The sequence below is a fragment of the Etheostoma cragini genome, chromosome 21 (assembly GCF_013103735.1).
Source record: "Etheostoma cragini isolate CJK2018 chromosome 21, CSU_Ecrag_1.0, whole genome shotgun sequence".
In the NCBI taxonomy this organism is placed as follows: domain Eukaryota; kingdom Metazoa; phylum Chordata; class Actinopteri; order Perciformes; family Percidae; genus Etheostoma; species Etheostoma cragini.
This window is the reverse complement of record NC_048427.1, coordinates 11341371-11360048: the sequence shown is the minus strand read 5'-3', so window position 1 is coordinate 11360048 and position 18678 is coordinate 11341371. Positions and strand designations below refer to the sequence as shown.

General features: G+C 41.9%; 1 protein-coding gene across 3 annotated transcripts in view; it reads right to left on the bottom strand.

Moving 5' to 3' along the window:
• LOC117936704 (ankyrin repeat and fibronectin type-III domain-containing protein 1) overlaps positions 1–18678 on the bottom strand; it is a 131489-nt gene that overhangs the window by 110267 nt on the left and 2544 nt on the right. For 2 of the 3 annotated variants that reach the window (XM_034860032.1, XM_034860033.1), the window contains exon 2: positions 16539–16634. In XM_034860032.1, coding sequence (XP_034715923.1) covers positions 16539–16555 — 17 coding nt within the window. In that variant the 5' untranslated portion in view covers positions 16556–16634. Of the gene's footprint in view, positions 1–3663; positions 4217–16538; positions 16635–18678 lie in introns of those variants that run through there. The other variant, XM_034860031.1, reaches the window with a different exon arrangement.

Here is an 18678-nt window from a genome sequence, read left to right as displayed (position 1 = left end):
AGGAGAGGAGAGGAGAGGAGAGGAGAGGAGAGGTTCCAAGCAGCAATGTGAATTGTTTGTATTGCAACTTTTTTTGATGCCATATTTAGTATCTCTGGTGCTGCAGTTATGGAGACAGGAGGAGACAACACACTTTCTTTGGTAGTCTGTGTGTGCAACAGCAGAAATGTTTGACAGGCAAAATAGCAAAAGGATTTTGAGATGATGGTGTAATGGTGATGTGTATTTAGTCTGAGTTAAAATACTTGCCAAACAGGATGTTTATTTGAAAAAGCCCACATGCCAGCACACCAGCAAACACGTTTGCACATGCGTTTGAGCACTCCTCCTTTGGCTCTTTGGTTTCCCCCCTCCATCTCTTTCTCTTTCTCAGCTAATGCTGTAGAGAGAACTAGCCATGGTGCTGAATCAACTTGTAAAACAAACACACACACACACATCCTTTCACTTACATACGGTACCCAACATGTGTCTATCTTTAGTTTAAGATGCAAAAGAGTTCCAGTTCCAATGTTAAACTATTTTCAAATTGAATACAGACTAAAACAATTAGGTTTAATGATACATCTTTATACATACATACATCTTTTTCTCTTTTTCTCTTTTTCTAAATCTACTCCTAAACATTCTGCTACTGTTACAGTGTTCCATTTCTTAATGGGATGTTCTTTTGAAGCCACTTAAATAGCACATAGTTATTCATTCATAGGCCAACTGTACAGCTTGGTAGCAAGCCATCCATTACCAAGTTCTTTTCAGTGTTATTGGGTTCTCACTGTGTTTGTAGATGTGTGTTTTGGGGCTGATGTGTTGTTGACTTGAATTTGTTTTTTACATTTGTTCTCTTCTCTCTTTTGACTCTTTCTACTGTACGTCTTATTAATCTTTTCCCCACACGTTCCTTCACTGGTTGGAATACAGATTAAACCACCCCATGATAGCAGAATTTAAATATCTAAGTGCTGAGTAGGTAAGACTTGGATAAGGCTCGGTAGGTTGGGAAAAGCTGGCCATAGGAGGAAAAAGGGTATGGATGGATTAACCTCTGTTTTTAGTGTTCAGTGATTCAGTGGACATTGGTCACTGGAGTCACTGAAGATTGAAGCAGCTTTGAGCTTAGTGACATTCAGGAGCAAAGGTCATGCCTCGCAGACTTATTCCTCTACATTACAGTAGATGGACCATAACTTGTTTTTATTACAGATTCATTCATCATTCATTATTGACTGACTGACTTGTCACAATTCCGATGGCTGTATATTAGAGAGGCCACAGTGAGTGTCTGTCTTTTTGCAAAATTAAGTACTAAAACCTCAGAATTTCTCTTTTCAAAGTCAATTTGTAGGGAACTTAATAAAATGTGAATTTGAACGCACAACCGGGAGAGATTTCACATTATAATCATTACAGCAAATCAGAAAAACCTAAAAGGAAGTTAATATGTGAAAACATAAGCAAAGCTGGGCTGCTGAAAGCAAAGTTGTGGAAAAGCATGATGTCTTGTGAAGCTGTAAAAAAAAACGACAATTCCAAGTTGAAATATTTACCAGTAGCTCTATAGCATTTAAGGTGGAATTGTGTGGGTTTTATTGCAACAAAGAAAACTGTGAAGGTTAATATTGGCTAAAGTTATGATTAAAAGGTTACAAATATCTCAATGTAATCTGGTATAAGAGGAAATTTGAGGGCTTTACGACCAATGAGGGCAGAAGTACAGTCTCACAAATCTAAATTTAGAGGCAAGGTCACAAATCTCAGTAGAAAGTGGCAGATGACATGGTGCTCGACAACACTGGAATGTTAGAATATATAATGGTTCTTCCTGCTCCTATTCAGTCAGAAAACAGAGGAGGCAGACCTCAGCTGTCCTGGTCCCGCATCAACAAACAGACCTGTCGCAAGTGTGAAGGCTCCCAATCCCCTCCGGCTCCTTCTCGGCGGATGTCAGAGCACAGAAGGAGCATGCATGAGAGAAAAAGAACCGAAATAAAGAGCAAGAGAATGATACAAAATAAAATAAAACACTAGACTGAAGACGGGAAGATGGGAAGACATGGACGGGCGAGGGAAGGGGGTGGTTGGTGAAAAAGAGTGAGTGAGAGAGACAGAGACAAAGAGAATGTGGTGATGAGAGACATGCTGGATTTGTTTAAGGATTTAGCGCTCTAATTTGCACTTTTATCCAGGTTATGTAATTTAACATCACCTCACGAGCAATTTAACAAGATTCCCCTTCCAGCTTTTTTTAGAAGGACAGAAAACGAGAAACACAGGACTCTAAACTTGCCTCCAAAGTTTGGCAAATTACGGCTGGGGGCGGCTGTGGCTCAGTGGTTGCCTGCCAATCGGAAGGTTGGTGGTTCAATCCCTGGCCCTGCAGTACCATGTCGAAGTGTCCTTGGGCAAGACACTGAACCCAGAGTTGCTCGCACACGCTCATGGGGTGTGAATGTGTGTGAGTGTTCATCTGATGAGCAGGTGTTACCTTGTACGGCAGCCTCAGCCACAGTGTATGAATGTGTGTGAATAGTGAATGTTTCCTGTATAGTGTTAAAGCGCTTTGAGTAGTCATTAAGACTAGAAAAGCGCTATATAAATACAGCACATTTACATTCTCTTTCTGAATTTACGTCGCTAATTGCAGTGCTGTGAAACAACGTAAAAAGTTGTTAGAATTTAGCAAAGCCACAAAAGTTAAGTTTTAAGGGTGTGGTTGAGGGGATCGTGGACTTGCGGCATTAAGATTGTCTGGGAAACACCTGGATGCTATCTCTGTCAATCTGCCCTTGAGCAAGGCAATTACAGAAGCCCCTACATTCCCTGCTGAAGTCTCTCAGTAATCAAACAGTAAAGAGTTGTGATTGCTACTGGGAAACTCCCGGTGAGAAAGTATTCTGTCTCTCCTTCTCATCTACATCACATGCAGCATATCAACTTCATCCTTTCCACCTCAATCTATAGAAAAGCCTCATTATTTAAGGGTGCGTCATTTGGAAGAATCCATAACCTGACAGCACAGCACCACTGCACCTCTACACTTATGTAACATAATGGCTGCTCACACATGCATGCAGACACATGTTTACATGCACATACACACACAGGCACATATATACAAACACCTAATGTGTATGCATGAATGTAGGTTGACTTTTATTTAAAACAAAGTTAACTTCCTCTAATACACATGTTATTTTTTTTGTATTCACATCAATAAGACCTAATGAATGGTGGCCGGGTTGGCTCAGTGGGTAGAGTAGGTGCACGTGTACTTTGGGTTTTATGCCTCAATCCAGTGTTCGAATCCAACCTTTGACGATTTCCTGCATGTCTTCCCCCTCTCTTTCCCCTTTCTCCCCTAGGTGTCCTATCAAATAAAAGCAGGAAAGCCCAAAAAAGAATCTAAAATAAAAGATGTAATGAGCGAATCATTCACTTGTGTCTAAAACACTGAGCTCCAATGTGTGATGTACAAAGAAGAACAATACCATAATCTTCTAAAGACACAGCGTGTAAACAAGCCCACTTTGTTGCACAAAGAAAAACACACAGGGACGTGACGATGTATGTTTACAGCCACAGTGACAAAGTGTGCCATGCCCCCATTCAGCCTGACATTCCTGTGCACAGAGACAGACGCACACAGACATACACACAGGTTACCTGGCCTCTGCCACAGTGCAGCAGTAACTGCCTCTGCGCTGCGTGCTCCTGCCCACCCGCAGCTCCTCTTGAGACTTACGGCGATTAAAGTAGTCTGTGAGTTTCCCAAAACTCGCCATCTTTTCCTCTCTCTGCTCACCTTCACCTCCCTCTCCCCTTTTGCCTTTTTCCTTTTGATCAGTCAAAAAAAATGTTTCTGGTCCTTTTCTGCAAATGTCCTCGTTACAGGACTTCCCGGCTTGCCTGTCTTCTTCTGCTTCTATACCTGGGTTGGGCGGCGCGGCGTGGCATCAGCAGCAGGTCCAAGTCACCCTGCACTCCCTCATCCTTTTGTGCATGGCTCTTAACGTGCAGAACGAGCCAAACCCGAACTCTGCCTTTCTCTGCGTCTCTCCTCTTTGGAACGCTTGCTATGGCGCGCTGAGCTCACACACTGACTCTCAAAATAGTAACGTTTGTAACTGCAGGAGCACTGCCCCCTCACTGGAGAGCCAACAAGAAGGAGAGAGAAAATGAGAGAAAATTAGAGAGAGAGAGAGAGAGAAACAGTGTGTGTGTGATAGAGAGTGAGAGTGTGAGAGAGAGACAGAGAGAGAGAGAGAGAGAGAGAGAGAGGGAGGGAGGTGGTAGCTCACCAATGGTCTTGTGTGCTGGAGAAGAGCTGTTGGGGGAATATGAGCTGCTATGATGCTTGTATCTAAGCCCACTCCCCTCTTTCTCTATGTGTCTCTCTGTTTTCTAACGCGTGTTGTCTATGTCGCGCTTGAATTCTTTCATACGACCATTAGGGCTTTGGGTGAGCACACACGCAAACCTACGATCACAGCAGGAGAGCAGGTTTCAATGATTGAGCTTTGTGTGTATCGCTCTGTCGGGCTCTCCATCTCTCTCTTCTGTTCCTCCCTCCTCTCTCTCTGTCTCTCTCTCTCTCTCTGCCAGATTGACCGTGCCCTCTATGTATTTGTCTTGTCTTGATCATTCAGCACTAGTGCACGGCTCGTTGAAAATGTGCCTGTTTGGAACGGGCTGATTGTTTGGCTTGAGGGATTGCTGCTTGTAGAATTCATCAAAACCAATTTGTACTCCAAAATTACTTACAGAAAGACCCCAAATCACTTAACTGCCCCGCACACCCTGTTTACCCTACTACTAATTTACTGATTTACCTGACAGAGAACGTTGCATATTCAGAATGTAATCACAAAATATCACAATAACAATGTGGAGTAATCAGACATTAGCCTCATGGACTCATGGCAGTGTGCTACCCACCCGGCCCATTACGAGAGCTAATCAGCACATGTCTGCGTTAATCAAACACCAGAACCGGAGTGTGTGTTTGTGTGTGTTTGTGTGTGTGTGTGTGTGTGTATTGTCTGTTGTAAAGCGTTTTGCATGTGGCATTTGCGTGTGGCGCGCAGGTTACCGTCCCACCAAACACGCCCCCCAAACACAGACAACGATGTGACTCCTAAACAGTTTCTGGTAGCCTTCCTATCAGTGGCATCACGCTCTGTCTGCCTGATGTCTGTTGCCGGTTGTCCATGTTCGGGATCTGAAACGTCCTGAAATTCGGGAATTGTTGTTTGTTTATTCAAAGTCAAAGACAGTCCAAAGTAGTTCTACTTTGCACATTTTTGAGAATCTGAGGTGTATTTCACATTTCAGCTGCCAAAGCTCTGCTGTTTTCTTCTTCTGGTGTTCTCAGGCAGTGACCAGTGTGAGAGGGGGAGCGGCCAGCGGCTAGAGCACCAAAAGCTCTAGCTTGTGTGCTTCTTTTACAGATGGATTTTAATACATCTTTCGCATTGCTAATCCAAACAGCGTACAACTTGGCACTGTGTTAACTCGTGCCCGTAGCAAGACACATGCCAAGTTTGAAATCCATTGGACTAACAGTTCGAGAGATATGCGCATAACACACAGACAGACAGAGAGACAGACAAAGAGACAGAGAGACAGACCTTCCTAGAAATAAAAAGGATGGAAAGCCGCAAGGGAAGAGAAGAAGGAGAGAAATATACGAGGAAAGGGGGAAGGAGGTATTGAAGGAGGGATTTTTGTGAAGAGCTTGCGTTTGTGCGTGTGTGTGTGTGTGGGTGTGTTTGTGTGCGTGTATGTGTATGTGTATGTGTGTATGTGTGTGTTTGTGTGTGTGGCTTCTTCCCACACATCTAGACACCATACTTTTTTATAGAATAGGTGTCTTCATATTCTCTGTCTCTTTCTGCTTTCACTGTCTAGGCTAAATGTCTCGGTTGCATCCTCCATTATCCTCTTCATCCCCTCTAGCACGTCTCCCTCCACATGCCTCCCTTTTCATTACCTCTCATCCGCCCTCTCTCCCCTGCTCTTTCCTTCCTTCCCCTCTATACGCACTCACACTTGCAACAGGCTCTCTAAAGCAGCCAGGACCCACACTTTAAAAAATATGACTCAAACTAATAAGCACTTATCAAAATAGATGCTACTTAGTCATTTCCAATTGGCAGCTGTGCATTTAGCTACACTGCAGTAATGATCAGATACTGTGAAAACAGGGAAATTATATATATATAATAACTAATCATTCTCTACTATTAATAGAACAATTTGAAGTTATGCCTGTAAAGGAATTTGTCTCAGCGGAGATTTAGACAATTTACAGACTAGGTGTGTCTGTGTGTGTGTGTGTGTGTGTGTGTGTGTGTGTGCGTGTATGTGTGTGTGTGTGTGTGTGTGTGTCTGCTTGGTGAGCGTTGCCGGTTCCTACGCTAAAGAGTTCAGCTTATCGATCCTCCTCTGCCGTCTTTCTCCTTCTCGATCAAAATTCTCCTTTAGTCCCTTCCTCTCTGTCGTGATTTGCAACACCCCTCCCCCGAACGCCTATTGATCTGAGAAGCAGGATGGTCTGACTACATTGCCCGGGAGGGATATTAATCTGTTGAGTCCCTGGGTAGAAAGAGCAGGGAGAGAGAGAGAGAGAGAGAGAGAGAGAGAGAGAAAAAACCCCAAAACAGTGATAGAAAAATTCGATGAACACTGTAATATTTATGGCTTTTAACGCCCTTGTATTCTTCATCCTTGCTGACACTATTTCACCATAAATCTGCAGTGTTACAGCATGTGAATACACATTTGCAAAACAGATATTACGTATGCACGTCCTTTGCTGCTGCCCAGGAATACAGACAGCATCAACAGCCCCCCAGTCTTTCCATTTTCTTCAACCATATGGGGAACATAATCTAGATGCTTGAGATAGCTGTTTTGTCTACAACACTGCTGTTACCTGTAATAATAGAGGCAGTGAACGGCAGCTAGAAAGATACACTCCATACACCTAGGACAAAATCAGCCTATGTTTAAATCAGCCTATGTTTATGGATCAAAAATACTACTTTAATATTCCTACTCTGGCTGATTTGTTGTCTGTTTTGAATAGCTGGGGAGAAAGGGACACAGAAAGAAGGACGAGTTGGGAGACAGAGAGAGCTGGAGTTCAGAAGATTGAGGAAGACTCCATGAAAGTGAAAGAGCGATGGAGCGCACAGCACTGAGGGGAATTTACCACCACAGGGAGGAAGAGCTGAGCTCAAACTACTGACAGCTCAGGCTTCTTTCTGCCTTTAGAATGCATTTGGCGCTAAAAGAGTTTTGGCTGATGAATAAATCATGTAGTGCTATTTTTTGAGGGCTATTTTCATTCAAACACAAAAACACCCTCACTTTGGCAACATTCACTTGAGAACACAATACTTGAGAGGCTTGTAAAATGCTTAAACAAGCCGTCAGGGCTTCCAAACTATATAGAGGTAAAAAGTGCCGCTACAGTCATTCTCTGGCTGCAACAACAGTGCAGACACCTGGAGAGCACAGCTGAAGAAGCTCTGGACAGGCTGACCAATCAGAGCAGGCTGGGCCATTTCCAGAAGGTTGGATTAAAGACAGAGTGTTTCAGAAAAAAGGGTGAATGCAGGGATATTCAGACAGTATGAGAAAAACAATGTTGTTTTTTTTCACATTAAGCGTGTAAACATGTTCTATTGGAAACCCGAAATACAATTATGAACATAAAATGACCATAACATCGGATCTTTAAGGCAAATGCTTAACGATTCAATCGTGATTTAGATTTAAATACACTATTAAATACACTAATATAACTATTTATGACTTATTTATTGAGTCAGCTCTCAAACTGTGTGAGGTAGCTCATTCCATTCAGGTTTTAGAGCAGCAGGTTATTGCCACAGGAATGAGATTTGTATCAACGAAGATATCTGAGTAGTTTTACCTTTGTGTCGGACTGGATAGAAAAACCAATAGAAATAGTGTCACCATTAAAGCGCTGGTGAGTTTTACACTGTAAAATGTTCTGTATAACTTGGGGACATTTGTGTAAATAATCAAGTCTAGGGGACCTTAATCAAAAATGTTTGATTATGTTATGCGTTTATGTAAAAACATAAAAAAGAAGTTTAAATATCAATATTGGTGTTATCCTCAAAAATCCTGTATCTGTCGGGCTATTACGTGCACATGGAGCATTCGTGCAACGAGTGTAAAATCAATATCAACGCTAAAGAGTGACAATAACTATTCACTGCAGGCACCTTGCTACATCATTCCTCCCCAATTCATTTGATGAGAGAGAAAAACAGCACGCCAAGAAGAAAGTGAGAGACAGTTTAAGAAAGGTCTTCCTGTAATTACTGTGGCGGCAGCACTCAGCAGCCTTCCCTACTGCTATTAGTCAGACAGGACCATTTACAAGACACACACACACACACACACACACACATTCACACACACAGTCACAGACACAGACACAGACGCACGCCCGCACGCACACACACACACACACACACACACACACACACTCTCTAAGTTAGCCATAGTAAAAGGAACCCCATCATGTTGGAGGACACATCCTGATGGAATGATAATCACCCTTTTTAGAATCAGTGTCACTGCCTGATGTGAGTCGAGTGCAGATGTGAGTCTTGCATGCGTCACTTTGCAACAAGTAGCCTACAAGATGCTAAAGAGAGACTTCTGTAATGTCAATACCGTAAAAATGGACCTACTTAACAAAGTTCATTCACTGCTGGCTACAAGCTAGCAATCAAAAACAACAAAGGCTGTCAGTTGAATGGCGTTTTGAGCTAACGTTAGCATCAAACAATCTAAAGAGATTGAAACGATTTCCATCTTCTGTTATTGTTTGCAATGAGAAAAGTTTATTATTGTATGGATTTCATCAATTTCAGTATGATACTTTATACCGTAAACTGTTTAAATCTGAGCATGTGCGACTCACATCTGTACTTAACTCACATTGGGCAGAGACATCTGACACACACACTCACATACACCACACGCAGCCCTGCCACAGTCTTTATGAGACATGTGATTAAGGGCCCTGCAAAGCAGCCTTACGATTATCTCCGTGTCTCTACAGTGTCGGGGTCTTGACGTCAAAGCTTCTGCATCTTTTGTATAAAAGACATAAAATCTGCCTGCCACACAGTTTCTCATTAACATCCATTTTTATGTGTGCACATAATCCACAAGAGAGGCATTTCTCATAGTCTTGCATTGTCAGACCTTCCTCTGGATAGCTATGGATGAGGGTCTGGCTATTCCATGCAGCATTTCGTGATGAGAGAAAAAGGTGCCCTGGTTTATTGGCATTCCTTTTAACCAATCAAATTCGTCTTTGGCGGTGGAAAGCACCGAGTGGAGCAACGGTGCTGGTGCAAAGTAGACTCGGGAAGGAACTTGTTTTGTTCAAGGGTTGTGCAAAAGAAACCTCAGATTGGACAGACAGTCTAACTAGCTGTCTGGATTTACCCTGCAGAGATCTGAGGACCAGTTAACCATAGTCCACATTAGAGTTTACAATAAAATTTCAACACAAAGAAAGCGGAAGGTAGCGGACAACCAAAAAGAGTGACAACAGGCGGAATTTCCAGCAGAGCGAGAGCAATGTGGAATGTCATGGATATAGACTAGCGTGACAACAACTGCATTATGCAGAGACAATGTTAGAAATCCCGTTTGCATTTGAGCACTGAGACAGAGTGCTTTCTGATTTTCATTCAGTACTTCTAAATGATAAACAAAGGTTGTGAAAGTAAACTGGTTAACCATGTAGTCATGCACTAACGTTACGTTGTCTTCTCTAAAAGTCAAAGTTAAGTGACATTTTTTTGTCAAATGTAAATAATGTTGTATTTTGGAAAACAATGATCTTCACATAAATGAGTCCACACAGATGAAATTGACAGTCCATGGTACTGTGCCAGTATTGGGACAACCTTAACACAGACATGGTTAATGCTGTTAGTTACACCTGCACTTCTCCTGCAACAATGAGCCAAAACAGCCAAAAGTCCAACTCTAAAACTCTAAATCCACTTTGAATTCTTGAAGAGCCCAAGAAGAACTTACTCCTCATGCAATATGCCTCCTTTTCAACCTTTAGTAGAATAAAGCCCAAGCACACATTGGCGTGCATATGTCATCATACTCACATACAGCTGAATATTTCTGAGCTATTTCAGAGCTATTAACAATCGGGATTGGCCATCTCTGAGCCCATCTTAGTCTGGCTCACAGGAACGTTTTTTAGAAAGTTTTTTTTTTTGTTTAAAGGTGTGGGCACAGACAAATGTGCACATAAATTCCCAGGAAGAAAAAGGCTCTGAATGATGTTAGGGATGATTCTCCTCCAGCATCTGCCTGCTTTGAGCAGATGCCCTCAGGGAGGTGATGCAGCTTTGTTCTTCATGTGAGAGGTTCAAAAGAAGAACATTCCCTGAGGCTGTTAAACTCTTGAGCGCTGGACCTTTGGCCCTTTATGTACATGTTTTTAGCTTGTTGTTGTCTCTGTATTTATTTATGGCATTTTGTGTATTTTCAATAGTCTGCTCTTATTGGTTTTATGTGTTTTCTCTGGTGTGTGTTGCACTTTGAGCTAACAAGTTCCTCAAAACATTGGTTGTAATGGCAACAATGTAAACTCAGCTCAACATTTGCCTGTATTTTTTTAATAGAGCACCGCTTGTGCACAGACACAAGCACACAGGCAAGCTTTGCACACACACACATACACACACACACACACACACACACACACACACACACACACACACACACACACACACACACACACAGCACAGTGGAATGCCATCAATAAACCTCAGAGAGGAAAATGGAAATGCTCTGCCCGGAGGACTTGAAACAAAATACCTATTTTTCTTTCTCTCTAGCTCTCTTCCTCTCTATAACTACATCTTTTCCTACCATCCATCTCCTCCTCCCTCACTCTATAGCCTACCCTCTATCACCTTGCCCCTCCCAGGCTGCATAATGCCAGTCAGACATACTTTGATTTAGATAGCTTCTGAAGCTGAGGGCTGCACTGAATACTGTAAAAGATGAAGAAATGTAAGTATTGGCTGCTGACTTTTACCTTTTTATAAACTCCTTTCACCTCCCAAAAAACCTTTGGCCTTTAAAATTGCTCATGAATCATCACTTCTTGGGTGCAAGGTAAAATGATTGATGTTAAAACCATACGGATGTCCGATCACAGAGATCAGAAAGTAAGATTAAAAAAAGTGTAGTTCAATATTTTGTTAACTGTAGCTTTATATAAACAGACGCAGATTCCTTCCTCAAACTAAAGATCTCTCTCTTATCTCTCTCCCTTTCAATCAAGCGACTGACACTCACACAGCCATTAAATGGTCACCGCTGCTTTAGTTTTTCTCTCACATAAACATCTCAGAAGACAATATTAACATACTCCGGTGTGAGACACACACACACACACACATACACAAACATAAGCACACACACACACACACACACACACACACATCTGGTCTGTTTTGATGTGAGCCCACCACTGATTCTGTTTTTGCTCCAGCCGACCGCCCTCCATGATTCATTATGCGGCAGTTCAGTTAGATCTGAACTGCAAGGTGTGTCACTTGTCATTGTCATCCTTGTCTGAAGAATGATTAAGCTGCCGCTGCTGTATTTATTTCTGCGTGCATGTGTGTATATGTGGAAGCGTGAGTGTTACAACGTGAGATGAGTGCTCCTCCATTTGTGGTCGCAACACACAAAACAATCAGAATCTCTTTAAGATGAGTGTCTTGTAACACAGCTCGGATTCATCTGGTGACACACACACTAAACACACCACATACCACACCAAAAGATACAACAACAACAAAGAGATAACAGGAAAACAGGATGACAATAAAAGGATGAGTGATGTGTTAGTGAGTGCAGAAGCTTTTAACAGCTTGCTGAGATCATGTCTATCCGCAGACACAGACATTAGACCTTCCAGCGATGCTGATCGCACAGTCTCGGAGAATCAGTTTTAAAGCATGGTGATGAATGTAACACAGACAGGCACGTCAAGGACTGAACAAACAGGCCAGCTAGAGCAAAACAACTGGTCTGACATCAGTATCATGAAGCCAAACGAATCCTAAACCTGTGGCTCGACAAGGAAGCTTTAGTGTTCCCTCAGACAGCTACTTGTGCTCATTTCACACTGAGTCTGTGTATTTGGCAGGACCGCAGGAGGGCTGTGTAGAAGTGTAGCGTTTTATGCTATCCTATACCCTGGGTAAAGGGTGAGAAGGCCTTGTTATGAAGCAAAAATGCTGATTTGGGTAAAAACGCTGAGCCAGTGACAGCTGGAACACCCATGAATCATCTTTAGAAGAAAACGATCCATACAAACGTCGGCAGTGGCAGCAACTGTGTGTGCGCCCCTGCATTCTCTCAGCCGTACAGCTCAGCCCCATGTGACCAATTAGGGCCTTTCTGCTCACCTGCTCACCGCGACAGATAGCGTTCGCTCAGCTCGTCAGAGTGAGGATCAAGAATGAACATATTATCTCTACTCCTCAAGTTGTACACTTCTTATCTAGGCCCATGTCAGCTATATTGTCTTATTCTTCACATACTTCACATTGCTTCACTTAATCCCGTTTCATCCACATTCAATGACCCCTGTGTACAACACTTGGGGGTTTTAAGAGTCTGATTAACAAGTGATAGGTTTATTTAACATCAGCCCTCTGCCTCTGGTTTCCTTGACATACTGTGTACAGTCCCCTAATACAGCGTGGCCATTACCTTTTCAAAGAGCCTGGACCTCAATTTCCCTACACTGATTCCTTCATAGGCTGTGTGAATAAATCTAAAGTGGGAGCCCCTGAACAGATTTCTGCCAGTTTAACCTCAACGCATGTAATTCAATCCCTTGGAAAAGGAACTGGTAAATTTGCTCTGGACAGCTGTTCCGGACAAAGGGTTCTGATGTGAGCAGAGACAAAGAAGGACATTAATGAGCTATTAAAAGCTTCCACTGCTGCGCGACGGCCCTCTCATTTATTTGTTGCCCGAGGCTGCGGTATATAAACCTTGGATAAAGACGGACTTCATGCCTCTTTAAAACGTTTGGCTGCTACTTCAGCAAGAACCATGATCACACAACAGCTCCATCCGTCACATGACATCCAGCTCTGCTGAAATCGCTGACAGCATGATGATGATGACGCTTTTATTGTCTCCAAGGGAAATCAGTTTGCACACATTTCAGAATCCAACTCCAAAACACAATAACAGCTTAAGAAAACGTTTAACTGCTCCATACTCAAATGTCTGACCAAACTGGATCCATCAGGTCATCATAAAAAATGACACAGTGTGAATTCTATCCAATTTTGTCGTCAGTGTTGTAAAACCTTTTCAACACTAGTGATTTTTTTTCAGATTTCTTTCTCCGTTTATGATGACAGTAATCAGAGTTATAAAATATCTTCTCTCGAATATTTGTCATTCACTATCCCATCGTGGGTTGACAGGGATACTTTGTATGCTTAGGAGTTTTTTTTGCTTTGGTTTACCACTCAAATGTAGCAGGCTTTTTACAAAGAGATGCATTTTTGGAAAACACGCAAAGAAAGGGAAATCCCCCTGAGGAATGTTAGAGCCATATTTAACTGTGATGTAATGTCAATCTCTAAAGCAGTGGTATGGTATCCCATAGGAATAACCTAAAAATATTTTTGGGGATATGTACATTTCTTTATGTAACCAGTGGGATATTTGTCAAGTGAAACGGGGAAATGAGGAGGTTTCCTAAGCCCACTTCTACAAAGCCGTCACCACACACCTGCGTTTAACTGTCACGACCTGACAGGTTGTGTCATGGGATATTAAGCAGTACAATCTAATATTGAGCCACACACTTCAGGAACATCTTTCTGATTTTGTATATGCAAGTTCCTTTTTTTGTGTCTTATATTATTACAAGAAATATACACATCAGCAGATATGTATATTTCTTGTAATAGTCAAACACACTTAGGAGTGAAACTGATGGAGACAGAGGAAATGTAAAAAGATTTGATAAGGGAATTCAAATGAAATGGCATTATCGCCCACTCTCCCAAACTTAGATTTCTGTAGATACAACTTGAGTTAAATTATGAACTGGCAACTTCAATCAAATAACAAACATCCATCCTTAAAAAAATATCAGTTTACAGAAAGAGTGAGAATATGATGTTGCTTTAATAATCAATAGCGAATTCACATGAAGATAATAATATTGTATATCATTTACTGTGTGAAGTCAAGCTTTTGTGTTAGAAAGTAATGGTGGTGTCTCCCTCTAGTGGCTGAATGCCCACCACTCTCTTCATCATTATGCTTGGCTATCTAATCGAGGCAGAGTCAACAGAACAGTAATTTGAATGTCAAACAATTACAGGATTGGCCGTTTGGTTCTTATATGAAAAAGACTCTGAAAAATCAAAATTACAAGAATTAATTAAAAAATCTTGTGTTTATTAGTATAAATAATTGTGTGTGGGGTGTACTTAGACAATAAAAGAGAGGGAGGAAAGACATGTGACATCACAAATACACACACACACACGCACACACACACACCACGATGAACATCAACACGCTGTGACTCCAACAGAGTTTGGTAACAACAGAGTTGTGTTCTCATGTGCACACATGCACCATGTGCACAACTGTGTGGGTGCACTGCACTTCCTTGGAGGTGCATTTAAAGCCCCTTTCCCTGTTGCAATGACTCATCAGTGAGTGAGTCACAGGCCCGAGTGAAGAACAGAGTTGCGCAAGCCAGCGGCAGGTCTGCTAGGCATGTTGGGAGAGGTGCCAGGGGTGTTGGAGAATGAGGAGGGTGATTCAACAATCACTGATGCGTCACTGTCAATGTGAGACACGGGGGGGACAAGTACTGATACACTGTATATCACAGGTCGGGGTTAATGGGAAGGAAAGCATGCAGCTCTTCCTAGACATGGACACAGGTATGAATTATACATGTTGCATCTACCCGCGCCGGTGAGAGATAGGTAATGCAATGACAATGAGTGTGATTCACACAAATATACTTGAATGAACAGTCACACACACAATGACAGACAGCCAACACTTACTGTACTGTGTGTGCATACACCCCAGAGACACAATGCCAATCCGGTTTCTGCTATCTGCAGAATGGGCCGAGAAGAAGGGAAATAGACATGCAATAGAGCTAAGAAGATACAACTCCCCATGGCTCTTATCACACTCGGCTCAGCCACAGCAGCACTCAGAGACAAAGAGGGGAAGGGATATATTCGCAAAGGAGGCTACTATTTGGGGAAAGAAGAAAAGCAGGTTTTCAAGGAGAATAACGCAAAGTGAAAGCTGAATTTGAGATACAGTAGTTAGTTATCTAGATAGATGGATTTATAGACAGATAGATAGATAGATAGATAGATAGATAGATAGATAGATAGATAGATAGATAGATAGATAGATAGATAGATAGATAGATAGATAGATAGATAGATAGATAGATGGATCGATAGATGGATAGATTTGATAGGATGTCAAAATGTATAGTCTAGCACTGTACATTCAAGTCTAGCACTGTTGATAAGAAACTTTCCCTCACAAAAGAGGACTGGAGGTATGTAGGGTTAGATAAATCAAGTCCCCATCCCCCAAAAGTGTGAGGTGGCCTGCCCAAAGACAGTTTGGTTATTACTCCTCTGTGGCATCATTCCCAGGCTTTTTTCGTTTTTTCTGCTAGCTCACTGCTGCAAAAGGAGACATGGAGTAAAATATTTGTGCTTATGTATAATTGTGTGAGTTTTGTGAGTCTGATTTGTGTGTGCAAATTCATGATTACATATGGGTGACTCTATGACTGTGTTTCCAGAAACTCCGGTCTTCAAATAAAAAAATGCAACCTTTTGCATAGCGGATGATGATGAGCTCTGTTTTTTTGCTAAAAATTTTTAAATATCAGGCTCTCAAACACGTCGGGCGGTAAACCTCCTTCAAGCACCTCAATCAACCTGTCTACTAAAACAGGGAGAGACAAGTCAGAGAAACGCACAGTATATGTTGGGATGTCACCAACTGTCAAAAGAGGTGTCCATGAAGAACAGTGTGACTGAGCTCAATTTTTGTCAAGATGTTGTATTTCAAACAGAGTCAGTCAGTCAGTCAGTCAGTCACTCAGTCACTCAGTCAGTCAGTCGTATCTTCAGGCTTTCTTTTAATTGTTCTCAACTCAGCTTGTGCAAACACTTAATTACATGCCTTCAAGCTAGTGCTGTCAAATCAGTGTTGTAAAAGGTTATATGTTATATATATGGCTGAAATGCTTCTCCAGTCACAATGCTCACAACACAAGGTTGGGCAACAACAGTTCCAGGAAGCCCCAAAATAGAGACAGGAAGTTCATTTAGTAAACACAATAAAACACGTTAACATACTGTGTAAAACCCACTTTTCAAATAAGACTAATTTAGAATCTCTCTTACTCAATGAGTTGCTCCATTCCAGCACCCCGGGGCTCCAGTGTCTCCCCAGGTTTGAGTTGGTAATCCTCCTCTTACAGTGAGACTCCTGGATTTCACCTGGGAACATACACATACATATAAACATGTTAGCCGGCAGCAGTGCGCATACGCCTAGAAGTGTGTGAAAGAAAGAGAAACGATGAATGAGCAGATGGGAAATGTCTTTCAGTCATTCATCAAAATCATCACTCATTTTAAAAGCGGAGGTTTTATTGATGTTTCTGGAAACACTCAACACTCATAGCCTTGTGTTTTGTCTGTCCTCAATATCTGTCCGACTCGCGCTGTCTCTTTAAGGGCCTCGGTAGGCCTCTCACATCTTAAGGTGTTGAGTTTCAAAGTTGTCTTCATACTGCGTGATTTATGATGGAAACCAAGATAGCCTCGGTTTCTCCACTGTCTTGGACTTTCCTGCATGTATTTAAAATTACTATTCAGGATCCCTGACATAGGCCTGTAGTGTTAATGATGTGCTTCACGGTATGGGTTTAGTATATTATCTTCTTATTCTTCACACACACAGCTGAACTTGATTGTACAGAATGTGCATGAAGGCTGCTTTCCGCTTAACAACACAGTAACGCAGAAAGACTTTCTTAATCATTGCCCACAAACCTTTCTGCACGCCAATAACACTGATCTATTCCTCACTCAAGGAAACACACCATGAATCTAATGAATATTATTCATGTTAATGTGAGTTAATTATGCAGAGCTTCGGCACCTGGATAAACGCCGTATGGGTGGTAACACCTCTGTCGCCCCAAGCCTGCATGCTAATCAAGCAGAACATCTGGCGAGAAGGGAAACATGGTGTCGAGTTGAACCGACGGGACTCTCCCTTGATCCAAAGTGCTGAATGTTTTGGAAGGTGAACTTCACTTTAATTTGGGATGCACCATCGTGCGCGTATCTCTTTGTGCCAAGAACTGCTACAGTCGATTTTTATTTGCAATTCATAGCCGGCCAAATCCACCTTTTACTGAATATAAAATCCTGGCAAAGCAAAGGCAGCGGATGTTGACAGAGTGGCATTGTGCTGCAAGGTGAAGAAAATGCAAATTAACTCACCTTCCTTTTACATGCACCGACATCTTTCTTGATGTGCTCTGTGCTGTACAACAACACAGACTGACACCACATGACTTGTGCTCCAACTATTAGTTACAGATCTATGAAAATCAATGATTATTTTTCTACTTTGTTAAACCTCCTAAAATTTGAAAATTGCTTTTATTTTATAAAATTTCTCTTTTTCATGTACGGTAAATTCAAATTATTTTTGTAATCATTTGTAAGACAGGAATAAGCATTCAAGGAATTGTAGCTGAAATATTATTTTATCACTTTGTTGTTATTTGTCAGAATGTCTGATGTGGCAAACAGACTTTAACAACTAGTCTAAACTTAGACTGATATGTCTTGGAAATTACCTTTAAGCCTACAAAATATAGAAAAATAGAAATATAAACACTATGTGAGCAATTTCCTACATGATCTTGGACTGAGCTTCATCCTTGTTTGGGGAACAAACTGAGTTTATGTGTCCCAGAATGGCGACAGTCTGACAACTAGAGAAAGGGACTTGCACCAGCTGCTTGCAGCTAAAAAAGCCAACAATACATCAACCAGCGGGGACAAAAGACAACTGCACAACAGAGAAAAGAGTTATTAAGTCAATGGAGTCTCAGCTGTATACTATGCTGTGGTTCTATCCAGATCTCCCCTAGTCACTTAGACTTAGTGGTGGTGGGTGGCTTTTTGGTCATTATATGCCTAAAGGTCATCTAGGTCATTTAAAACCAAATTAAAAAAAAGAATATTGGACACATTACTCATGTGTTATTTCTCTTTTCACTTATCTACCTTGTTTCCCTCGCCAAAGCCATCCACATTCATGGCTTTGCTTTCACCTAGTCATGCATCCTAATCTGTGCTGTAACTTGGAGCGGTGGCCAGCCACTGCCTGCCTGTCCCATCAAACATGCATAGGAAACAGATGTATCTTTGATGTAGGCTTGTTCATGTACACTCACCGGCCACTTTATTAGGTACCCCATGCTAGTAACGGGTTGGACCCCCTTTTGCCTTCAGAACTGCC